Source organism: Lytechinus variegatus, chromosome 18 (assembly GCF_018143015.1).
Source record: "Lytechinus variegatus isolate NC3 chromosome 18, Lvar_3.0, whole genome shotgun sequence".
NCBI classification, from domain to species: domain Eukaryota; kingdom Metazoa; phylum Echinodermata; class Echinoidea; order Temnopleuroida; family Toxopneustidae; genus Lytechinus; species Lytechinus variegatus.
In genome coordinates this window covers 24,326,285-24,354,246 of record NC_054757.1, presented here as the reverse complement: position 1 = coordinate 24,354,246, position 27,962 = coordinate 24,326,285, and the positions used below count along the sequence as shown (strand labels likewise).

At 34.3% G+C, this 27,962-nt stretch overlaps 1 protein-coding gene across 1 annotated transcript in view; it reads right to left on the bottom strand.

Moving 5' to 3' along the window:
- Positions 1–3,109: 3,109 nt before the first annotated feature.
- Positions 3,110–27,962, bottom strand: part of LOC121432090 (chymotrypsinogen B-like) — a 26,454-nt gene continuing 1,601 nt past the window's right edge. Inside the window, exons 2-5 of the mRNA XM_041629938.1 lie at positions 14,537–14,942; positions 5,717–5,903; positions 4,527–4,795; positions 3,110–3,945 (exon numbers count right to left, since the gene is read on the bottom strand). Of these exons, the coding sequence (XP_041485872.1) occupies positions 3,590–3,945; positions 4,527–4,795; positions 5,717–5,903; positions 14,537–14,942 (1,218 nt within the window). The 3' untranslated portion in view covers positions 3,110–3,589. The remainder of the gene's footprint in view (positions 3,946–4,526; positions 4,796–5,716; positions 5,904–14,536; positions 14,943–27,962) is intronic.

Sequence of the window (27,962 nt, the reverse complement as noted above, 5' to 3'; positions counted from 1 at the left end):
ATTCTACCAAAAATGGATTGTAAACTGATTAAGTGCATTAGTTATTTATTGCTGCAACCTGTTTTACCATTATGGAGACACATCACTTACACTGAAAAATGAAACAATTATTGTGATTTCATGTAATAACAAAAGAAAAAGGAAAGTAGGGTTGTGACATCATCAGCCGGCCTAATGAATATTCATCATGTTCATGAAGACATGCCTAGAACTGTTTCACTGGAATAATGCAAATATTTAAAATTCAATAACTTTGTTATTTGCTATCCGATTTTGATCAATTTTCAGCCATTTGCTTTGTGAATTATACTCAATTATACTAACAATTTAAGAAATATCTACATATTCTTTGCAGTCAACAACTAAGGTAATGCTGAGTAGAGTAGCCTATTGATCATCTTACTGTGATTGCCTTCTAGATGTTTGACCGCTAAGTTAGAGATACACCATACTTCTCTAACTTCATTGGCCATGCAAATTATATAAACGATACAAAAATTAAAACAGGATTAATAAGATTTCAAATCAAGATATGAATACTTCCCCAGAAACTAAAAGATTTTGGTAAATTATGCTTCTTAAGAAAATAGGCATTATTGTTGGCTACAATGGTATTAAAAAGAAAGACACCTTTATCCAGGACTCGAGGTTTCATACAGACATTGACTCGTTCGGGCTTTCGCTGGCTATAGTAATTAGAACAAAATAAAAACAAATCAAAATTGAAAAATATGAATAAGTTATTTTTCTGAATATTTTGTGAATCTAATGGCAATTACTTATGTTCAGAGTTTAGTAAAATATCTGAATATTTTATATTATAATGATCATTTGAATAATACCAAACCTTGTACATGAATGCAGCTGATCTTTGTTATAATTGTAAAGCAGCATTCGTCAAATGCATCACACGTTCACTTGATATGAAATGCAGTGATTTTGGTTCTCTCTCTCTCTCACAAGAACTTGATAATAATTATACTGAAGTATGTAAAGTTTTTTTTCATCTTAAAATGCAAGAATGATAATCTTTTTTTTTTGTTAATTATTCTGACATGGGAATTCTCACCATAAGTGCCACTGTATCATTCGAGTTTGTAACAGCTTTAACCATCTACAAAGCTGTAATTTGGTTAATGATCAAACATTAAATTCCTCGTTTGGCGAGTCAATCAATCTCTTAATTATCAATTGATCAATAATCAATCAAATAAATCAATCAAAACTTTCATATATCAATTTTTCTCTTACTGAGAAATTATGATGAGTGTGTATTTAGGGGAGGGGTTACAGACATCAATTAGATATGACAATATTTAACATCTATATAGTGCTTAGTACAACTTTTACAAGCGCTACATCCATGCCCCAGCTTTAGCACGGCTACATTGATCAAATGCTCAAGCATTCAAGGAATTCTACTACATTTTGGTGGAGAGTGGCAAATGTAGGTAAACATCTTATCAAATGACTCGAGCACTGCGGTGGGATTTTAACCCCGGATCCTGTGCTTCAGAATCCAAAAATTTATCTCTGGATATGATGATACAATGTCATATATCACAATTGTTCAGTTAGTAAGAGATTACTTGTACTTATTCATTAGATTCGTTTCCTTATATACCTGGTACATGACACGTTTTCCCAAAGATTGAAGCTTTTAATCAAATGAATCAGATGTATATTAATCTCATAATTCAGTCTAACCCATTTAACTTGATGATAATACTTTCGCAAGATTCATCTTTCATAGCCATCTCCATGGTTACATTAACATCGTGCACATTAATGCGCTTATAATGATGAAATTATGTTTTCGACATCACTAACAATAAATAAAGGTTTTAGACTTACACAAATTAAGACATCTTTATATTTGAATACATTACAATGAATAAACCCTGTTGACCAAAGTACCGTGCTGTATAAAATAATTTTGTCCAGCAGTAAATCAACCCGTGGGAATACAGCATAGAATACATAAATACATTGTTTAATAAATAATATAAGTTATATGCAGTACAAAATATGAATACTTATAAAATATTTCATTACATAAATAACAGCTTTCACACACTGTACTATGAATGAACATAGATAATTTACAAATTGAGATAATTTACAGAATTATAATTTCAATGGCAAATTCTTTTTAAAATCAGCCACCAGAATACACTTCTGAAAGATTTCCATCTTTCTCTCTTAACGAGTTTATAAATTATTAATTAAATAGTTACATTTCAATAAATTATGAATGGTTTTAAATACTGTTCACATGTTGGTTACAATGAATGAATTTAACAACTGCGTCGTGTGAGTTTGATTCACATTTTAGTGGAAATTTGTTTCCTGTGTAGTTGGCATTTAAGAAGTAACTTGAGTATTCATGAGATTCAAGTGCTTCTCACAGGGCTATATTATGCTGACTGAATTAACGTGGAGGCTAGTTGTCATAATTTTTTTCTATAGAAATTTCTTCATCATTTGATTAGTGAAATCATCTCACATACATTCAACTTTGAATACTATCTTATGATGATACCCCACTCAGGATGAAATGCAGAGAAAATAAAATATTTCACAATCCTCTTCCTTCACAAATTCAATCTTCATAATTTCAAGATCAAGTACTAGTGCGAGACATACAAACCAAGCCTAGTCTTTTTTAGATTGCCAACTTGATATATTTTTTATTGCTCAGCAGAAAAAAATCGTGATGGAGGCTCCTTTCCTTTCAATATTTAATGTAAATTATACTTCATTCATTTGCTTACCGGAGGAATACCATATTCCATTTACTTTTTATTTCGTGATTTCAACATAAAGAGTCTTCAACTCTCAAAGTTACTGATGATCGATGTGTTGTGAGTTTTAACCTTGCAGCACAGAGGGATTCCAATCAGCAGTGATTTTTGAGAACACTGCAAAACTCTGAGACCCTCTCTTTTTCCAGTATTCACAACCAGCATTGTGATTTCAATTGTTACAAGGATTATCCTTGAAGAAAACTATTCAATTAAAACTATCCAATGATAAAGTTTCTATCTTAGATCGTTATTTCCTGAATCATCTCCTCTTTCTAGACTCGAAAGTCCTTCCAGCCCTCAAAGTCTCAGCATCATCGTGTAGACAGGTCATGATTGTCATCTCACCGTCACCTAGACCTCGGCTTCAATGTCATGTCAGAGGACAGCCTTTAAGAAAACCAACTCAATATGGCTAACGGCCATCTGGGAATGTGGTCTTTGAGATAAAACTCCCTGTTCCAGCATCACCTTTGTCAAACCCATCTCACTAGCATTTCCTAGATGGACCTCTGCTTCAAAGTCACCTCAGAAGACAGAGGATGCACACTTTGAGAAAACCAACTTTACACGGTTAACTGCCATTCGGTGTCATGGGTGTAGTGGTCTTTGATCTCCTTGTTACAGCAGCATCATCCAGACTTAAAGCTATCTAACCAACATTTAGACCTCTGTTTCAGACTCGTATCAGAAACTACAGAGACCACACTGAGACACTGCTACCAGGGTTTATGGTATATGAAGTAATCCCCCTGTTCCAGCATCACCCTCGTAAAACTCCCATCTCACCAGCATTTCCTAGATCTCAACTTCCTCTGGATCCATCTCAGGTATCTCTCTACTCTTGTATAAACTCCTGGTTTCCACATCCTTGGGTTAGGATCACAGACTGTGTTCTCTCCCCATGATGTGATTCCCCACAGTTTATAAGGACCGGTCTCGCTGGCCTGACATACCAACGGTCCCCCACTGTCCCCCTTACAGGTGTCTGCTCGTTGCCCATGGAGCCGCGAACCAGCGCAGACCATCTTGGCTTTGACCCGAGTACCATAAGCATCCTTACATTCTCTGTTGGTGTGTAGTGGCACTGTTGCTTCCTGTAGAGTATCAGGTCTGGTGTTCAGGTACCAGTCAACATATCCTATACAACACAAATGAGAGGAGGACAAATCAGAGGCTCTGTAAGATCAAGCAATTTAACCAAACCCAGTTTCATCAAAGAATTATAATAGATTATAATCAGCAGTATTGGAGATATATCTAAACTAGAGCCTACATAACACTCCGGTAAATATGAAAGTTGCAATCAATTACTTTGAATAAAATCAAAACTCTAGAGAGATGTATGGACATTATTAATAAGGCAGATACCCAGAATAATTTACAGCTGCCTTATTATTAGACACTTTCATTTTTTAATGTATTATGAAATTATTATTGGTCTAATTGAGCTCTTAATTGATTTGTTCTCTTACTTTGGTATGGCAAATAACGACTTGTATATTTTGAATAATTTAATTCCAGTGTACTTTCTTTGGAGAATACATACATAAGACAAATAAATATTGATGGAAGAGAAAGTATTTGACCTAAGATAAAAGTTCTCAATTTTCTGCCAGTTTCAGAAAGGGTATATTCATGTGGCAGTTTAAATACAAATGATATATGATAAAACAACATAACCGAACCATGATTTCTGTAGAAATACCAAATCCCACTTACCCCTATAGCCCCAACCAGTGATGTGACACGAATGGCCCTCTTCAAACTCCATAGGCTCAGGTAAGCAAGCTGGTCTTACGTAATCACTCAACTGAACGGTATGGGTGATGTTGGTGGCGAGTTTAATGAGTGCGATGTCATGACGATAGGACGAGATTTCAAACCTACGATGGACGTGAAGGCAGTCAATATCGAAGTCCTGTTCGTAGCCGTCATCGTACGAGATTTCATGTTCGCCAATGCGGATGGTGATGTCATGGATGTTCTTCCTGAAATGGATAGATGGGGGAAAAATTGTAGACATAAGTTGCAATTTCTTATTAAAAAACCCATCAAATTGAATTTCATAGATTATTTAGCCCGGAACAATCAAATAGTTACTACAATAGAAAGTATATTTCTGAAAATGATTTTTAGCAGGCTATTATCAAAATTGTAATCAACATTATGCAAAAAAATTGATTGTTTGTGATGGTCGCGGCAGAAACAATGATCAGATTAAGATATTCTAATTACCACTACCAGAAAAAATGAAATGATTATGACGACTGGGCTATGATGATGATGATCTTGTTATTCAATATCTATGTGATTATAATGATGATGATCATCATGGTTGTGGTGGTGGCGATGATGATGGTGGTGGTGGTGGTGATGATGATGATGGTGGTGGTGATGATGAAGATGATGATGATGATAATGATGATGATGATGATAATGATAATGATGATGATGATGATGATGATGATGGTGATGATGGTGATGATGGTGATGATGATGGTGATGATGATGATGATGATGATGTTGATGGTGATGATGATGATGATGATGATGATGATGATGAGATGGTGGTGATAACGACGTTGGAGAAGGTAGGAATTAAGAGCAAGTAAAATTAGTGTTTGACTTGTTATATTATATAAGAAAAATTGTAAGAGAATTTACATGTACATTCAGTCCTTTAGTTATTCTTTTCTCTAAGGAACTTCATTGCGTGATAAGAATATTCCAGAATGCCTCAAGCATATTTGATGAGATAGAGCGATGATTGATATTCGGGTATTTTTGTGTTGGACAATAGAGACTGTTAGACAATTTTTTTTATCATTTGTGGCTTTAAATTATTTCACACTGAGTTTTGAAAAGTGTGTTCATTTCTTTTAAGTCATCATGATAACAGACAGTCTTACCCATGGAAGCAATGAGCTGCAGTCAAGACGTGTTCGTTGGTGATGAGAGTGCCTCCGCAGAATGGTTCTCTTGTTGTAGCATTAAGAAGCATAACCTGCCAAGGCCATCGATCAACCGCATCACTTCCTGCTGCTATACGGTGAACCCCCGGTAGGACAGGCGGACGCACTCCGCATTTACCATATGCTACAAGATAGAAAAGAAACATCAGAACACATTCATCTTATTGTAAATAAGTGCTGTTTTATGTAACGAGATATCTAATTATCTCCATGTAATCAGAAAATCCTGAAAGTTCAAATGCAAGAAAACCATTTAATATACATCAAAGACTAACAGATTCTTCAATTCAATATCAATTTAATTTCATTCAAAATTGAAAACAATTACAAGTTGAAAATCTATCCATGTATATACAATAACATAGAATATTGAGACAGCTAACAAGAACGTTGATATCTTACTAAATGCTGCCATAATATACAAAATTATACTAGAACATGAAAAGAGAGCATTTTCAAATGAATAATATACAAACAGAATTTAATACAAATAAAGATAATTTAAACAAAAACTTACAAACCCTAAACAGACGTAACATATCAAACATATAGATGAGCCTGATAATTTAAAAGTAATTTTGTAAGATTATTTTCTTGTAGTTCTTTTCTGATCACATGTTTCATGTTTCTAAATGAGAATCAATTTTGTATGAAAATTTTACTGTAAACTTGGTTGATTTGTGGGGCAATAAAAAGTTTTCTAACTTCTTTTGTTCATCGCTCCAACTTTATATCATTATTCATCAATATGTCATATATGACATTATTGTACTCACAGCATCATAATGATTAATGTGGTGAATCGACCTCTTACCACAAGCGCTCTATTCTGTCAAACTTTCCAGTTTAAAAGGGAAGTCCTCTTAATTGATTAATTGTTAATAAAGATTAACTACCGTCATTCTCTTTTGTCAAAGATGATTATCTAGATCTCCCCGTATTTTTCTAATATTTGTGAGAAATTTATCCGATTGTTATGAACCCCAAATAGGTGTGAAACTTTTGTGCATGTATTAAAGTTAAATACTACATCCATTGTGGGTTGTTGTTTTTTTTTCATTTCACGAAAATCTTTTAGTCTGTGAATTATATAAATGCTAAGAAAAACATTCAAAAAAATACTGTCATCCAAAGTCAAACAACCCCGTTTTCCTTCTTCATTCTTTAATTTCATTGGGAGTTTTGCACCTCAACCCCTCCCTTAATTGGAAGTTTAAAATTCCACACCGATGCAGGGATTACAAATCATCGTATTTGCTCAATTTTACCTAATAATCTTAAGTTAAATTAACCTCAATTGGCATTATTATTTTATTTTTAAATAACAGAAGCTCAAAATATTTTACAAAAATACCAGTATTCAATAGAATGGATTTTTATTTATTTATCATTTATATTTATTTATTCTTTATTTTGTTTTATTTATTTTATACTGCAGGGTAGGCCTGTTCAGTTCTTAAAACTGCTTTACAAAGGCGCCCTGCAGTTTAAAATACATGTCAAGATAACTATAAAATATATCATCAAAAAACAATCAACGTCAAAAATACAAAATACAAACTATTTAATAAACATCAGAAACAATTAACATAAAAAAAATTAAGAGTGGGAAGTGACAATTTAAACATACAAGAACAAGGCATTGTAAATCAATGGAATATTATTTCGCTCTTCATCAATTCGTATGAAAGGCTTTGCATAATTTTTTAAAAACTAACAAGGAGGTACAGGCTTGTAAATTTGAAGGAAGTGCATTAAATAATTTGGGTCCGAAATATGCGAAAGGTTTTCTTTTATATTCAGTTCTAACTATAGCTTTGGGAAGCTGAAGGGGGCATCGCAAAGAAAACCGTGTCCTGTATTTCACGGGCCGTTTACATACTAAAGGTTTTAAATAATTTGGAACTAAATTATTCATTATTTTATATACAAAAACACAATACTGATATTTTATACGCTGATCTACTGATTGCCACTTCAGTGACTGCAACAAAGAAATTTGTGATGTATTATAATCTTTTTTCAAAAGCATCCTGGCATATTTATTTTGAAGTTTTTGTATCTTATCTAAATGTATTTTTGCACTGCTTCCCCAAGACGCACTACAGTAATCAATGTAAGGTAATGTAAGGTTATCGTTTATGAGCCGTTCTAAAGATTTGCTATCAAGTATGACGGACTAAATCCCTTGCAATTAAAAGCGTTTCGTACAGTAATAAATAAATTCACTGGTACTTGCTTAGTAATTCGGATGATTGCCAATTTCATTATGTCTCATTTTTGCCGGGGTAGCGATTTATAATCTTTATTAATGATTGGGGTGGGAAAGAGGCGGGAATGATTAATGTGGACAATAATTATTTAGAGCGATGTTAAAACGGATACCCGGGAACCTATTTTATTGCAAAAGAAGTAAGATTTGTCAGAAATCGCTAAGTGACTTTAAAATCCTTTTCTAAAAAGTACAAAACTAAGTTGCGATATTGCAGTTAAGCCGACAAAATGTGATTTAGGAGTCATTACCATAATATTCAGGGTATTCAAGCTTCTCAGGCGTAGTATTTAAGGGATGATATTTTAATTCCAATGCAATGTAATCTCGTCTTCACGGGGTATCACGGGATCAGGCAAGACAAATTTTGTTTGCCAAATTCGTTATGAAATTGATATCTTTATTGAAATAGTTGACATAGATTAGGACGGTACGCTGGATACTTCCAGAAGTTTATAGTCAAGGCAAGATGACAATCCCCCGGCCCCTACCTGATGTTTGGACCAACGCACGCCTGTGCCCCCTGTTGTACTAAATTTCCTCTAAACTACATCCGATAGGAGCAAAAGGTCTCGAAAAACGGATATCTAATTTAAATTCAGCCCCGTCTGGATTATTAAGAATAATATAATCATTATGATGTTCATATTCAACGATAGGAATAGAAACAAAACCAGACGATAGGGGGTGCCGCCCATTGAATTAACCTATATTGTTGTTGTTGTTTTTTTTACCTCGGTAGAGCATTAAAATCTTTAATTTCCTGCTTATATATGGTTTACGGAGTATGGTATTCATAATCCTTTCACTACGTAGGTAATCAAACAACATCCTTATTTCGACACGATATTCGTACATTCATTTAACCTTCATAGTGCTCGGGGTCTCAGTTCAAAATAGAGGCATATATTTCGAACCAAATATAATGTTCATTTTTGCCCAGAAAAATCAAAGAAAATGTTTGAGTAACAACTTAAATATTGTGCTTTGACATGTTGGAAAAGAATAAAGTATCTTGTCTTACCGATTAGACTTGATTTGATTAAATTCTTTATTGATCCATCTGAGAAAGTTTGCATCCACTGGCAGCATTAAAAAAAGGTAATTTTTCAAAATGATTTCAAATGACAGATACATACAAAAGAGGTATCTATAAGTCCCTCCAGGGAAGAATATCCATGTTTTATTACTTTTTTTCAGTTTTTAAAAAGTTGGTTCAATCATGTCTTTGCAGTCAGAGTTCTTTATTCTCTTTTTATCTGCAACACAAATTCCTTTCTGTGAGTTATTTTGGACCATTTTATTTTTAGGTAAATATTTTGAGCTTGTCTTGTTATATTAGTTCTTGTTATTAAGCTACGTCAGCAAGTGAGTGGACCTTAAATGGCAGGAATGTATTTACAACGCTTTAACTTTCACAGTGCCACATACGTCATACAATTTTATATTAAATCCCGTAATATGACAAGACATACACATTTGTTGTGCATTTCAAAAAGATATTCCAAGAACAACAAACTCGGCGGGTTTTCATCACATATTGATTCTATGTCTCCATAATGATTATACTTGACATTGAAACCCGTCGAAGACATACGGGAAATTCGAAAATTGAATAAAAGTTTGGAAAAGTCTCCTGTCAATCAAAACTACGAGGAATGTGAGATGAAATGACTCCAGTTATGTTGATACAAGAGAGTGTTGGAATTCTTTTTGTCAATCAAGATAGAGTTTGAATGAACGAATAGCTGTTAGATAAACATTGTAGATTTCAGTGTTGGTTGCTGGGCTTTGATAAAAACGCAAAGGACAAGTTGTCAAAAAGCATCAACTGACATTTTGTGGTCTGAAGTAGATCTATTACTTTGAGTGACAGGAGGTGGCGCGTGGACGTAACGTTGCTATGGTTACTAAACCTAATTAAAGAATGCAAGAAAGGGAGCTGAAGATAATGTATTCTTCTGTTTTGTTTGGCTTTATTTTATCCCTATAATTTCTAGCTGCATTTCTTCGAAATTCGTTTTAGAGCATGACAATGCAATTCTACAAGAATATGAGGGTGGATTACTTACTCCTCCATAGTTGGAACTAGATTTCTTGTTTGCAAAAGGCCGATATCTCAGTAGCATCATTAAAATGGCTCAAAACTAATTCTCTATCATGAAGTTTGAAACCCATAGGAAAAATTGATCACTAAACCGAGATAATCAAAATACATTAAGAATAACACTTGAAAATTATTCGTCAACTCATCAGAAAAGTTTACATCGATACATGGACTATAAATAATAATTGATGGGTAATATTAAGCTTTGGATAATTATCAACGTCGGGGGGAGGGGGCTTTGGGACATTTATTTACGACTAACAAAGAAAAAGGGAAAGGAAAATGGGTGAGAGTTTGGTACTACTATCTGAATATTATGTAAAATCGGTCAAAAATGAGATATTTGTATAAAAAAGGACACAGTTTTTGCTCAACGGCAGCGTATTTCTGTAATTCAAGTTTGGCCCCATAAGCCATGTTTTGGCCCCTCAAAGTTTTGGGCTCATTAAGCTAGTGACGTTTTAGACCGTACAATCATTTCCATGTACTCGTTTATGGTTTATTTATGTATTTTTTATTTATCTTATCCGGGCATAGTGCACATGATGTAGTGGTTCAGGTTGTAAATGAATGACGGATTATGGCATGAACGGTCCGGCATACAGGCTCTCTCTCTCTCTCTCTGCGTCACCGAAAACAACATTCTCTTATTTTCCTAAGAAGGATATTTTCCCCATTTCATATCAATGTGATGCAATTAATATATCCCCAACTATGATGATATTATTTTCTGATGAAGATAGGTACTATACATTCTGTTTTTGGAGCATTTCAATTCACTTTTCTGTATGCCTGTTATCTTTGATTTATTTGAAATATCAATCGTCCCAAACGCACTTGAAAGCCTAGTAATTTTCTTTCACTACGTCATTCAGATGTCTTGATATTGAAATATCTGTATATAAGCAGTACATATCCCATTCTTAGTTTTTAATCAATTACTGTCGGTGAATAAATATAACCTCTGTAAGAATTTCAGGTATGCGAAGTGTTTCGTTCACTGCAAACTTTATAATCACAGTTTTTTCATCATAACATTAGAAGCATTGTATTTAATTGTTCCGCAAACAGCATTGTAGATAAAGAACAGTATTTGTAGTATTAAAGGAGCTCAAAGTGAAGAGAAGGAAAACAAAAAAAGACATTTAGAGAAATAGAGAAACACTTTCGGGTCTAAAGTCCAAACTTCACATTCTTGTCAACCACAAATTTGTAAACGCAGGTGTGTTCATTAACTGCGGTAAATAAGTATTTATTTTGTGGGACAAATCGATGCAATCCGACATTTTCAGAGTTCGTGGCGGGAGCCCCCCCCCCCCAAAAAAAAAAAGTAATTTTGGTGCGAAGGTAGGTACACTGTAAAAACTGGTGTGGTCCTCTATGTACACCGGTTAACACCACAGTTTTTGCTGTGTAATACCCCCGAAATTACATAATCAATATGTACTCTAAAAAAATAGAAATCCACCGAAATCTTCGTCTCGATTCCAAAATTTGACCCTAGTATAATGACAAGTATACCCCCCCCCCTCCGTCTCTCTCTTCATCCATCTACCATTTCATTCACTCTAACTTGTCAATCCGAATCTGTATTCTACCAGTTCCAGTCATCTCAGGCATGCATGGAGATATATTCACGAAAGAATTCATTTGAAGAGAAGCATGTAATGTGTGTTACATGCTTGTGCAAATAATAATGAGTCATCGATATATTAGCAAAGTGATTCTGGGTACAGCTCTGACCTAGCTAAATATTCTAGTTAGGTCCTGCAAGCCCTTTTGCCACATCAAATTGTATGACGACTTATATCAAGAAATTTAGAATGCACGGATGGCAAAAGAAAAATAAAATCTCATTCATTGTCTGAGATTATTGGTCTTAAATTAGATATCTTTCAAAGTCTGATGCAGAGCCCACGCACTTCACCTCTTTATTATACCCCGTTATCAAAATATCAGGAAAATACACCTATTGGCAGTTTGCAGTGATAAACATGTCGTAATTAAACACGCAAGGTTTCATGTAAACAGGTTTAAAGAATGGATGAACCAAAATGAAAATAAAACTGAACTTGGAACGAACTTTCAAGTTTGGAACACACCTCTCCAATACCAGTGTGAAAATATGGTCCACGAGGAAGAGAATAATAGATTGATCTTTCTTTCCCACTGTGTTTTGAAGACTTTTGTACATTTTAAAATAAATATCCTATTCAATATTCTCAAAAGGTCCTGTTATTGTAATACATCGCAAAACAGGAATGGTGTCAAAATAGGCTCGCTATATCCTACAATAGTACACTCTAAAAGATATTGGGTAAAAATGCTCCATGAGGGTAATGTATCCAACCAACGTTGGGCATTCTTTTGGGCATTTTTATTTATCCAGTGTGATGAAAATTTTGCTCATTCTACAGTAATTGCTGCTTTTTTTATTTTAACCGTACTGGACAATATGCTTCCTGCATTGGGTAAAATACACTGTACTGCCCCAAATTGGTTAGACACATAATTACCCTCGTGCTGGTTAAAATTTTGCCCAATATTTTTTTTACAGTGTATGGCATATCGTTGTAATGCTAACAGTAGAGAACTTTGCAGTCAAACTTGTTTCTCGTCTCAGGTTTCATCGAATGAAAAGTATCAAATTATAATTTATGATCACTACCTCGCATTCTCATATCAACGTAATTTGGCTGCTGATCCGTATTGCTATCGTGGCAAAGTATCAAATTTAAGTTTTAAAGCAACATAATAAAAATGAATATCATTCGTGGTATTGAATAAAAATGTAACATTGCTTGGTGAATGGTTCATTTACCTGTATGATATCTGAATTTACTCTTGTATACTGTGATATATGCGCATTTTTCATTTTAATCCTCATGTAAAACTTTAAATCCTTCTCAAATTTCTGCCCTGCATGTAGTCGGTTTTCCGGCAAATTTTTGGCAACAATTATTACTTTTTTCAACATCATTTTTGTGGTTTACTTTTTATGAGCAAGAGACGTGCAGAAAGCAATACAAATCATTTCAAAAGAAACCGTTTTGTCTATTTGTCAAGATGTGGAAGCGAAAAAAAGACACAAAACAGGGAATAAAATATATTCACGGATTCCCTTTTAATACTAAAGCATCTATATCGCAGAATCACTGAGAATGAAATCCTAGAAAATGTCAATATTATCATACTTTCCTGGAATTTAAGGGGTCAATTTGGTAAGGGTGGTTTCACTGCAAACAATCAGTGGGATATCATATGATCAATGCATTAGTGTACTTGTATGTTGATAGGTGACCACAAATTCATTAGAATAATTTCTTGGCCAGGTAGAGGTTTGTTTCTTCCATAGAAGAATGTTTAAAACTTAGGTGAGGTAAATGAAGAAAATGATATAAATTGAAAATAAAGAAAATGATACGGACTTCGTTGAATGAACTTTGGCTTAAAAATTCAAACAGTTTCCATTCATTTTATGTATATAATTTTTGTGTTTATTCAAAAGGATTTTCCAGGAAATACAGAATGCAAATACATATAATGGTTTGAAATATGATTATAATTTACTGATTTTAAAAGAAAATTAAAGAGCAGATTTATAATGTAATTAAATTGATCAAACCGTTTTTCTTTGAGTATTAATTATGTATTTTATCTGATTTATTTTTATTTTGATCTATCTTTCCTCTATCATAATCTATTTGTGTTGTTAATAATTATCAACATGGTTAGAATGAAACCATCTAATGTGTAGTCATGAAATCGTATTGAATTTTAGAATGATTAATTTAATTACTTTATTAATTAACTGAATTCGACGATTTATTCTGGTTTATTGCTTTTAATGATTCCGTTTATGAAATATCCTTCGTCTTCTTCGAATGAATTGACAATTTACTATTTCATCCTTGAAAATACTCGCAGAATGTATTTGCTTATAGGTAGCAGTAAAATGATCTTTATCATACTGACCCTTTAATGGATTCCGAGAAACCCAAGGCATACTGATCGGTATCGTCTGTTTTGACAAAGATGACAAATTTTAAGTCATACTTTTCATCATCATAATTTTCTGTGAATCTTATTAAATATCTGACCCATAACTTATCTCCATCTAACTGTAACTCTATCATGTTTATGTTTATCTCTAACTATTACATCTTTTGTTTTGAAATGGATTAGATTAGACAGTATATATGGAATCCATTGATATAATATTACTATATCTAAATAGTTTGTTTATTACTATATCAAAATAGTTTGTTTTTTGTAGTGCTTGCGCGCTTAGCACCTTCCTATTTTTCCAAACATTTATCGTAATCTCAGACCTGCTTAAGAAATTCTATATTGATACGAATAGAAGCAATATACTCACAAGCATTGGTAAATGTGATGTATTTGGCAGTAGCAGGTGCCATGTCTATGCCATACACATCAGACGCACGTCGAAATCCTGGGCGATATCTTGTACGAGTATTGGCTGCCATAGTCCGACCAGCTATCATACCGTCATCGTTGACAGTCTGGACATCGTCACCTTGGTCGCTGACTACGTCACCTAAGAGACGGGCATCGCTGAAGCTCCTCCCCCAAAATAAAGGTTCGCTTGAAAGCGATGATGATGCGGAAGATAACGATGTCGAATCACTAGAAATGACGTCATTTAGTAGGTCGTTGAGGAGATTTGCGATTTCTGATGGTGGTCGTGATCGCAGTACTGTATCTCTTGGAGCGTCGTCATTCACATTGGCGACGAGGGGAGTTATACTTAAATCTGTATCCTGGTGAAGATTTAAAAGAACAATAAGGAATGTTTTATTCCATTTCATTTGAATGCGAGCTGTTAGCTAACCTAATAATAGGGTATTTAAATATTCTAAATTTATTGTCATGCTCAAAATAAAAAGAAATTACATAGGCATAAAAATCATATTCCGGCTGTTGGTACAAAGAACAATATAAAACATATGATAAATAATTACAAAAATAATCGCATTAGATAATATGCAATGCGAAATTACACAGTGACATAATAATATAACCCCAAAACAATATAATGGTGGCAATGAAACCCTACCTAGGGGAGGCACCTACAGGTTAATAGCGGAAAGATGACTTAACTCAATATATCATATTGAGAGATTTAAGATCCCTTACACTCTTATGTTGTCCTTAATTCATTTCTTTCTCTCTTTCTTCCGTTTCAAATTTTGTTTCCTCTCTTTTTTTTCACATCATGTACCGCCACCCCTGCCTAACAAAAACTCCAATTAATCAACTGGCCATATGTCTCCATCCTTAAACTTTAAAGCTAAATGTATAGGCCAAGTTCAAAACAGCGTTGCGTCATGCCCTAACAAAATGAGTCCCTTAATTCATTAATACAAACCCATTCCGTCAGCAGCCCTTTCCAAATTCATAGCCCATATTTCTTTTTTTCCAATACTATGGTGTGATATGTTGTTCATTACAGCAATATATTCCCTGTCTGGTAATCTTGTTATAAGAGACAATATGGTGGTCAACTGGACTGGTCCATCACTTCTCATCTATTCGGTCAATGACCCCTGTCATTAGTCTGACTCATCTATCCCTCCCATTTCCTCCTCCTCCTCCATCTCTGTCTAAAATATCATCTTTCATCCCAACTCAGAATGATGCATTCCTCTCTGATTGGATGTTACATCGACACCAAGAACACAGCTGTATTATGTTCAGTTACAAAAGGACCCCAAAACTGTATATGAGATTTGAGACTGTGTAGGACTTTCTGGCTCCCAACTTATCAAAGCTTCTGTGAAAAAAATCACGATCACCAAATGGTTCGACCGAATTGCACATTGTTTCAAGTCAATATACATCACACACGTTCTCCTAAAAAGTTATAGATATGTAAATCAATTAATAGAAAGATGAAAAACAACTACATTGAATCCACGCACAAAATACAACAAAATTATATAAAAATTGATAAATTGAAATCACAATCATAAATGAAAAACATTTGAAAACAAGAATAGGGAATATGACCAAAAATAACATCACATTTGGTTGACATTCAGCAAAAGTCAACAACATACAATTCAGCTATAAAAATAAATGATCGATATTTCGCAAAATAGAACATTATTTTGATACATGTCAACGTGCTTTACTTGACAACTACAGTAATAATTCTGTTCTGCCATGCATCCATATTCCCACGGACATGCCCTTAAATGTTACTCCTTGAAGATCGCCCACATTTTCAGCTAAAAGTGGAAACGAAACTAGCATACCTATATTGGGAGCCTAAATAAATTGTAACGCTGACATCAAATGCCAAGAGGATGTGTACTCCATTTATTATCGTAACAAATTACGACTCGTCAGATGAGAATAGTTTCCCAGTTACCATTCATAGAATAATGAACCTGAAATATAAATTGATTGACTAACTTATCACCAGTGTATATCCTTTTACAATCTCAGTTCAACAAATTTAATGTGTTGAATTCATTCATTCATGGACGTGAGATAGATTCCTGATTGAACCAAACATTAGAATTTACTTGTTCTATGTCAAATAGTGAAAATATAGAAAATGTATAATACGCACATGTACGCATGAAAGGTTAATCAATACTGGGGGAAATTTGTTGAAGTCATTTAAAATCATGGGTACGAATTTGGCCTCACGCTACCATGTTATCTCGTAAGTTCATTGACTTTCAATATACAGTTTGCTCAAACAGCATGAAATCAAAACAGTCCATGAAGCATTCAGATTTAGCTGAAACATTTGTATTGGGCCCTACTAAAAAAAATCATTGCGAAGAGTTGTGGCTATTTTGGTTAAGATGACAACACAGTATGAAATAAAATTGGACAAGTGGAATTTGGTTACTTGCCAAAACTTGGTTTTATGATATCTCTATTATGCTAATAGAATTTGTACACAGCCTGTTAGTTTATACATGGACATTTTAGGTCCATGGTATAAAAGTGCCTAGTTCATAAGCAAAAAAGTGAGCAAATTTGGGCAAGAAATTGAAACAGATGCTTCCCCCCTCCTCTATTTTTTTTTTTTTGGGGGGGGCTAAAACATCAGTTGTGGTTCATGTCCCTGAAAGAGAAACGCCCACCCTTCTTAAATCATTCCCCTTAAGAATATTGTTTTGACAGGGGGAGTTTAAAAGCGATGGGTGCAGCAAAAGCCCAGATGCACTCATTTTGTCACCATTACCATATAGAGGAAAAACCCCAGGCCCCTATCCCTGAAGCAAAAAATAAAGGTGGACATTTTTGGAGAAAATAGACAATAGAAAGTGTACCCCCGCAATGGTGTCAAAGGAGGGATGATTGATTTTTGTTAATTTATTTTGTCTTTTCTTTTGGTTGCCAATATATGTATTTTTTTTACGGCAAACGTTCCTGGCGAGTGGTAACGACCTTTTTTATCTGCCCTGTAACAAGGCGCCCCTGAAGACCAAGGCTGTTTTATATTTGGTCACTCGATATTACTTGTGTACTTTACACGGTGATTCAGCACGTGTCGCATCAGACCAATAACCAAAATGAAAGAACATTATCATACAATCGGCCGATCATCTTATGTCGATCGAGATGATAAATATAACTGAATAGACTCCATTAAGTGTGACGAATGTTCCATGCCTTCTAACGTGACAGGTTAAATCGATGCAATATCCAGACTCGATTCACTTAAAGGCATTACCCATTTATGTGATACAATGGGCAATGTTTGCCAAACCATAGTGATCTTGGACTCGAACCCGTTATAGTTCAATAATTTATGACTCTCTTTACAGTTCGTAAATTTACTCAGAATCTCATCAATTCGGATACTGTACATTTGGAACAATTATACTTATATACCTATAATACCTTTTCTCCATCAAACTATGCAGTACTAAAGAACGCACGGAAGTATATTTTTGTAGGATGGTCCCTGATCAAGGTTCGAATGCATGTACGTAAACTTTATTTTTTATTCATTTTACCCAAATATTTAATCCAGTAGAAACGAAGTTTTCCGTATGGTCGACTATTTTGCATTTTATACAGAGCAACAATGACATCATCCCTTTAAACGGTCCCATCATTGCAAGTTCTATTCCATTTGCTGGCAACGCGTTTAGCGTGGACATGTCAACCTGAATATCAATATCAAAGTTTGATTGGTTAAAGCGGAGGAAGATCTTTTAGTTTCTAATGGGAGAATTAACTGCATGACTAATATAAGAATTGGGATTACGGTATTTCTTTTCATATTTGAATCAATGCGAGGATACGTTTTAATGAATCATGTGCAATTTGTCAGTACGATTAATGTTATGAATGAAATAGAAATTTGATTTAGAAAAAAAATAAATTAGAAAAAGACAGATAAAAGAGATTTATATGATTTATTTACACATTGCAGCTATGTTGGCTGGGAATTTCCCGATTCATTTTAAAAATATTTCATAACATTATCAAGAAACAGGAACAGTGGGGAAAAAAGTTTATTTGATCATTTATATCTCAAGATGGAAAATCAAAAGGCTGAATTAAAACCTCCTTCTGCATGGTTAATGATTTACACTTTTTTAAGAGAATCGTTTCCCAGTATGGAGAAATCGATTCCGAGACAAAAATCACTTCAATATTCTTACTACTATATTGGTGGGGCATTTTTTCGATAACCAAATTTTAGCTGGAATTCAAATTTTGAAATGTTTTCTTTCCTGGAAAATAATGCATTTACAAACAGATTGGTTCATATCACAAGGCAAAAAGAAATTGCCTGAACACTCTCTTCTACGTAATAAAGAGCTCATTTGCAAAAGGGGATAGATCAAATTTTTTAAATCAAATTTGATTATGTTGTCCCGATGCAAAGATTTTCATAGCTCTATAAAATGATACTAAAGAAAAGCTGAAATTCCCATTACAAAACGGGTTAGATTCATTTCTGTTTGCTTGAAAAGGGGGCTAGATCCACAAAGGTATGTTTTGACAGAATTTTTTTTATATGAAAACAAGCAGACTTTTTAATACCAAATCTAATTTTTAAGTATGGTAGGGTTTCATGAAAATCTAGTTTCACATGAAAATATTGAAATATGGGAGAATAAAAAAAAAAAATTTCAGAATGGTGGATCTAACCCGTTTTGCAACTAGATTTCGGTTCTAGGTTATTCCTAATTTCAAGTTTGGCTCAGATTTCCTCTTTTCCATTTGTTTCGAACTAAGTAATTTAGGTTTCGAACAGGTGATCTGTGGCTTATAGTGTTTGTTGAATGAATTGAAATCATTCGGATCAATCAGAGAGAGAAAGAGAGAGAAAGAAGGGGATGAATATAAAAGGTGTGGGGGAAGTATGAAGCAAGGAGATGATGAATGTAATGGCATATCACTTTTAATTTGAAGTATTTTGAGAGATACCGAGCATGGCCGTACGAACATTTTTTTTGGGGGGGGGGCGTTTTTGCTTTCCCTAACTGAGTGAAATTGAAGGATTTCTTGCAAAGTTTCCGTGTATTCCTTTTAATTCAATAAAAATGAAAGTTCCAAAAAAAAATCCTCGGGGGAGGAGGGAAGCATCGTCCTCGCCCCCCCCCCCCCACCTCCCCCACTGCGTACGGCCACGTACATCGATAAGAGGCATACGTTTTCTGTTTTCCTTAAAGATAAATTGAAAAAGAAAAAATAGGTTATACAAAATTGAAGACAAAATAAAAGCAAATGATACGGGATGTAGTTACATCGTTCATTGTCATGGATTGTACATTTCCGATTACTTATAGAAACGTGTGCACCTTTTCCACTCAAGAACCGTCATTTTCTAGAAGGTAAGTTGCCCGCGGTAAACACACCTGCTGCGATGATGAACCAGAATCCTAGAAAATGTACGATACCAATTTATTTCCATTTAAAATTTCAACAAATTTCTCAGGTTCGCGTCCAAACCAAAGTCTTGCATGATCATCTTACCTATCATGATGACGTCAATATGACGTTGTCCTATCCTGGACGATCCGAAATTCTAAAATTCAATTTTTGTGTTTTGTTTTAAAGTTGACCACACGTCCAATCATAATCAATGACTTCCTATTTAAGCATGGGTATCACAAGTTTATATTGTAGAACATGAAGAAAGGGAAACCCCCTATATTTCAAGGCGATAAAAGAAAAAAAACGTTTTCGTTTAGACACGTAAAATTTATATGTTTGCCACTATCAGAAAAATTTCATACAGATTATCAATTTCAAAGTGAATAATTCTACATCATGCGAAATTGAATATATCGAGCAATATTAGAGGAAAAATAATGTGAAATAGTACGCTTTGTAAAAAAATCATATATTCAAATAGAAATCAGAAGTAGAGATCTTCAAAAAAACATTGGCCCGTCAGTCACGTTTTAATTTCATAATCATCTACACCATTAACATATTATTTAGGGCAAACACTTTCTCATTCAGTCATTACGATAATAAACTAAAATAAAAACTAAAACTTTGTACGATATAAAGTATACAGAAACTTAAAAAGAAAGAACTTCTTTCTTAGCGTGTGTGTGTATTTGAGTTTTGTCAGACGCTTTAAAACGTCCGTATAAACTTTTTTTTCCAAACTGTATATTATTGTTATTATCATCATCATTATTATCTTTATTTTTATCGTTGTGTATGGACAATTATGCATCATATTCAGGAACTTTAATGCAATTATTATACAACCCCACCAATTTCACTTTTTGCATATTTGCGAGGAGTCGTCACATTCACTCATCATCCTAAAACAGGACCAAAACGATTCTTAATTGAATCGTTTTCGGCCGTCTAGTCATGCTATGGTCACACCAACGAAATCGATTTCAAGACGACTAATGGTATGTCATTGGTAATAATGTAATAGCTTTGATCGGTCTGGAGTCAGTTCATTGGTATGACTTGTGACATCAAGTTCAGCAATCCCTCGGGCATTGGCTCACAGATTTCCAAGTTGAACACAGGAAGCTAGATGCTGTGTAAAGGGGCAGGCAGTCGACCAGGTGATGTCATCATTCTAATCATCATTATTTTGACGGACACAGGTATCTCGAGGAGGGCGTTCAGAAGAAACAAACCTTTTAAACAGTTTAACTTGTGGTCGATTTTTCTGTAAATGTTCTCGTCTGGTTCAATCAAGCTGTGTGCATGTCATAATATGGCGGGGAAAATAAGAGTGTCAGGAGCAATAAAACTATCCTGGACTAAAATCGTTTGGAACAATTGCATTGGAATTGCTCCATGCGGTGCTTTGTCAGGTCTTATTATGGCTCATAATTATAGCGACAGAATAAGATACTGTAAGAAACGTCGATCACTTGTCAAAACTCGAAGAAAGGGGGTTCACAGTGGTGGATAAAAACAAACATGTAAAATCAAATTTGAAGACAAAGTGGTTCTGCCATGACAAAGGACATTTTCAGATTCTGTAATTTATCAGATATAAGGCTTGTCATGCCTGTTGGAGGCTGTGTGTGTATGTTTTATATACCATAAGCAATAGGAAGGCTAGGACAAGCACATGAAAGAAATCCAGCGCTTCTTATCGAAAAATTCGTCTCTGATGATGTCATTATTCATATATAATGACCTTTGTTGGGTCATTGAATAAAGAAATCATATAGATGATGATCGATATCTGACAATAAACGTCTATAGCCCGACTTTACACAAATTTACCAGTGAGATCTCTTGGACATTACTGACTCACCCGTTTCGAAATGACCCAACTTCAAGATAGTCATTACATTAAAAAAAATCATATTCATAATCCGAACAGCCGAACACTATGATCGACAACGAATCATAGGCAAATAAGCTTTATGCTTGCCTAACATGGCACCTGTTCAACATAATTGTGTGTAATCCCGAGACAATATTTGTCTCGAGTATGAGTAAAACGTGTGATGATAAGAGAAGGGAAATTTTCAATCAGCTGTTAATTTAGTGAGTAAGATAACTTGGAATCTGTCCTTACAATTTACTTGATTCTTTTAACGATTTGATTGGATCCGCTGTTTAGATAGTTTATTCCCATAATACTGCTCATTGGCGTATTTTCATGAATTTGTGACATAGCAATATGATCGTTAATGACTCTCCGAGAGTGTTTTCCTACCATACACATATCATATCACATCATTTCAAAATATGAAATAGTTATGATTTCAAGTAACATAAGAAAAAGGAAAGTTGGGACATGCAATCACATCAGTTTTTCACAAAATATTGGCAAACTTTAAAATTTAGCCATATGTTATCGATTTTTTTTTGGGGGGGGTGAAAAATCTACGTTTTACTCGATGAACTTGACTCTGGTCATTTAGATGCAATTATTTTCAAATCGGAGAAAGCTTAACCCTTTAATATATGTTACATTCATCGACTATATAGGCCTGGGGAGCGTTTCATGAAAGGGTTTGTTGGACGTTTTATCCGACAAGTCATGTCTTATAATACTGTTACCATAGAAGCATTGTCTCTCAGCCAATCAAATTCAAGGAAAGTTGTCAGATCTGACAACTTGTCGGACCAAAATTATGATGAAACACCCCCCTGACATCAATATGGCTTCTATTTAACATCATTTAAACAATATGTTAATCATAATTATATATCCCCACTCGGATCGTGGAAATATATGAAAAGAGGAGACAGCTAACATAAAGCAAAAATACCCCCAAAACAGGGGTTCCTAAGAAAATATGATTTGATCTAATATTAGATTATAACTAGTCTGCAGCCAAAGACCCTGATTGAAATATTGATCAATAAGAGTGTATCAACGCAAAGACTATACATATATAGCACAGACAAAACTTGTTTCAATCTAGTGAGAGGGACTTCAGTACATAAGGTATGAGTAGGCTGCACATTCAGACCCTTAACTCGTGTGACGGGTTTGCACAGCAGACAAGATTCCGACCAACAGAACATTAAATTGCATCAGTGTTGAACGGAGCAATCAATTTATTTTATATCATTAATAGGATACAGGTACTATTTTTATGGGGGGGGGATCTCCCCTTATTCCTGACCAGTATACCTGCATTAACTCCAAATATTCAATACGCTCTTTCCTTTAAAATAAAACACAAACTTGAAAAGTATGGCTCTTGATTGCCCAGGGACCGTATAGAATAAACTCCTGAGAAAACGTCCCAATATTATTATATTTCCTGATGTCAACGAGTATCTGATCATCACCCACCATACACCTGCCATGATGTACATCCCAATTTAGTCAATTCGTTAGCCTTGCAGTACGTTTTCCTACAGTTTATTCAAATTCACAAGGGTAAAGTAAACATTTTCAGCTCTTATATTATTATCAATGACCATGATCAACATCATCATCATCCTTACCTTCATTGTCATCATCATCATCGTCCTCGTCGCCATCTTTTTAATCAGATTCTTTCATCATACATACCAACGTATACCATGCATACCTTTTAAAAATATATCGATATCTGCATAGTAAATTCGTTTTATCATAATCGACGATATTCGTCAGAGGCTGTAATTTTATGCATGGATATTGCTCATAATGACAGTCCTTATTTTGAATTTTTTCAATCGGTTAACATTTTTTTCTAAAGTTTTGTACATTTTTTTCTAAAGTTTTGTACTTTGCAGAAGACACTTCTCATGGAATATATATTTGAATAAACAAATAATTTCACTTTTTTCAAAGAACTGAAATCCAGACATCAATTGAATGTTTTATTGAAATTGATACAAGAGTCTTCAAAACGTGCAACAAACAATTTTAGAAAATGATTATACTGCATTTACACTGCCTTGTACTAAACCTAAATTAAAATACCATTATTACTGTCCATCTTAATGACTGTTATTGAAATTACGGTAAATGCCAGGTTCAAATCAGTTATATTGATTAGATATGATCAGGGAGATTTGAGTTATATGACAATATGGAAACTTTATTCTGTCTCTGTGGTAGGATGAAGTACGTTCAACTTTTAGCCAGGGTGATCATTATGATTAATAAATAGCATGTCAGGTATATGAATACCGGGAGGGATGCCTTTCATAAAGCTGTCGTTTTAGCTTCATCATTGAATAGGCAGACAATACCCTCTGACTCTCTGTGTCACTTCAAGTGTAATATCCAATTCACATTTGAAAAGTAATGTTTTACAAGTGATAATGTAAATATAGACTATAATATACTTATATATGAAATTAGTGATGTTTAGTGATATATTTTGAACCTGAATATCATAATGTTTATGTTTGGTGGCAGAGTGGTAGAGTGCCCGCCTAATTCAGCCATTGGCTGCCAAAATGTTTTGATGCCTAATAATACCATTATTATTATTACTAATGAACGGAGGTCTTGGGTTTGAACCCCTGCCAAATCATACCAAAGACTTATTTACACGGAGCTTTGAATTCTGCCTTCTTGCAGGCGCTTTCATTTTAAATTGGAGAATAATAATAAAAACAACAATAATTATAATAATATTAATAATGATGATTGTAGTAGTAGTAGTAGTAGTAGTAGTAGTAGTAGTAGTGGTGGTGGTAGTAGTAGTAGTAGTAGAAGTAATGATAACAATACCAAGATTATTACTTAAAATTAATCTATTATTGTCAAATATATTTTGAGGAAATACAATGACATAACTTTTGATTTGTGGACCATTATTCGTGGTGACGTTTTCATGTTTGAGCGATGTTGCAAACACTCAGCAATGATAAAAGAATTCTCTGTATACATTCTGAATAGGTTATTGTTGAGCAGATGTATTATCAATCATCGTAATCTGATGTGCACTATTATACTGCCAATCATATTCATACCCAGAATTGTAGTCTGTGATTTCATACATTCAGCACATCTCAGTCTGGATCAAATTTGACTTATTGAGTTTACACGCCCCGTAGGCCTACCGGCCTTTGTTTTTATAACCCTTTTGATATAAAATTTCATGTTCCCGTTTTTCAATTTCAATGCAAAAGGTCGGTTTGCCACTGTACTTCAATTTCTTCATCTCACCATCTCAATGGTACACCAACCATCATCAACGTGTAATAATAACAGAAGAAAAGATCCAAGTGTCACCATGAGTGTTGCATTAGAACCAGCCAATACAAAAGTGTGGTATTTCATGATATCATCATCTAACAAAATTATTATTTTTTTAATCACTTTTGTGGGAAAGATGGCATCTACGGTAAAACTGACAAAAAATGAATATTATAATTCTGCACTCGAAATATCTTCATAATTTTCATGACCTCCATAAAATTGCCATTTTAGATACAACTCCAATCGGCAAATATCAAATTTAGCACTGTATTGATCATGAAAAATTATATTTAAGTTGGTGCAAATCATTTGAAATTAAGAGAGAACCTCATTAAAACCTTTCCCTTTAAAGCTGTATATATTAGATATATGCAATAGGATGAAGATATCTTTCCTTTACACGCTGAAATGACTGAATTGTCTGCAGAGGTTGACAACACACATGGAATTAGCAATAATCTGTCGTCAAGATCATAATGCGTGAAATTCAATTCGCAAGTAGAGATCCCTCCAATTGATTTCCAACAGTCCGTTTTATACATAGTGTGCAATACATTATTCAATTTTAACCGCCACCACTCCTGACTCCGTATCTGTGGTCTTTCCGTTTTGTGGGTCAAACTTTGACAGCGAAATCAATTGTAAATAGTATTTTCTTCCTTTGTCCACTCGAATACAAATGAACTTTAATTATTTCCGTTTGTGGAACTTTTCAATAAAGGGCACGCTTTGCCAGCACGTTTTTATGAGGAACGTTACCAATAGTTTTCTTAGGATAATCCTTTTAGACAGAAAAAAATCGAACAATAAGTCAAAAAGTTGACCAGGATTTGAGATAATATTCACTAGCTATCTTCCACTTTGATTCCAGATTGATTCACCGCCATAACACAGTCACACCGACCAAACCGACTCCAGACCGATCAAAGCTATTACACTCTAAAAAAATATTGAGTAAACACTGGGAATTTCTTTGGGGCATTTTTATTTATCCAGTGAGATGAAAATGTTGCCAAGTTATTTTTTAACCTACCCGCATTGGGTAAAAACTGCCCCCAACTGGTTGGACACATACTTACCCTCGTGGTGGTAAAAATTTTACCCAATATTTTTTTTTACAGTGTACGTTATTAACAATAGCATATGATCGGTCTGTGTGTGTGACTGTTTATATCGCATATGTGTTACATCCGTTGATGATCGGTCTGTCATTTACTCAAAGGTGAACTGATGTCAATATCCTTGAAATTAACTTTTCATCTAAACTCTTAATTTTCCGAATACTACGATGACATATCACCTGAACCGTAGAACTATACATAGACTGAAAACTTTCTACTCAAATTTAAAAAGATATCATGTGAACGGGAAAATTAATAGAATCTCTGATAAAATATGATTTTTTTTTTTTGAGTTACGAAAAACATGTCATTTGTTAGTAGCATTGAGTTCCCCTCTGATAAAGTCTCTTTTCATTTTTTTTGGAGAATATTCAATTCAATATTCGATATTGCCCCTTCTCTACTTACCAATCTTGAGTGGGGGGTAAACTTTCACAAGCATAACATTTCTAATGATTTTTTTTTAAAGAGAATGTTTAATTTCTTATTTGCGCCTTTTCTATATAGCCTTCTCCATTCTCATCTGACACATATATGACTATAAACGTACGGTAATCATGGTATATTATCGTTAAATAATCTTTGTCATTTTACTCCATTCATCATTACTATGCGTAATACTGTATATTTTTTCTTGACCCTTCAAAAATCATTCGCTTTGAGAGTAGGTATGCTTGAATATCATTAAGCAGTCATGGTCATGGGAGGTACATTCAGTGGGAGGCATAAATCGGATGGGGGCCGGGACACCTACCCGTCTGCGCCCCTATAAAATCGTAATAACCTTTCCTCTCTAGGTATTTTGATAATATTTGGACTTTCACGAAGTGATCAAATTTCTGTTATAAATAAACAATATGATTTTTGGGGCAAATGAAATTGACCTCGAATAACCCCAGAATATATTTCCGTAAAATTTGCAGGATAGTTGCGGGTCAAAACAGTATATACATGCAGAAATGAATGTTTTTAACAAACTGTGTTGACAACAGGGGGCTCTATAACTGACAAGAGTCCACTCATCTTAATTTAGAAGAAAAATCTAGGTGACCGATTTTTTTTAATAAAGATTCATCTTTGATTTGCCGCATGTTATTTCTGTCTGCATCTCATGGATGAGCTTAAATTGATTTTAAACACAGAACGCACTATATCGTAATAGCCCTTCACAACAGGAGAGATTATATATAGACCACAACATCTCCATTCATCCCCCCCCCCCCCCCCCCTCCCCCCTCTCATTATTTTAAAACACCAACTTCCCAACCGCGAGATGGAGAATTCCTCCAATTCATTCGGCTCTAATTCCGAGCTATTTTGGGGTAGTACTTAATGAAAAGATTACAAAATTACACATTTCTGATGGGATAATATACTTTTTGATTAATAAGCCGCACGGTTTCACTGTCAGGACCACTCTCCTCTGACCTACGGGGTACCTATGTCAGTGGTTTGGTCGGTAAACCAACTCCAAAAAGACAACCGCTATGATCATAGTGCAGTGAACGCAATGCAAAGATAACTTCCATTTTCCAGGAAAAGAGCGTTCAAAATGGTGAACGATTATAAAAAGAGATTTAGGA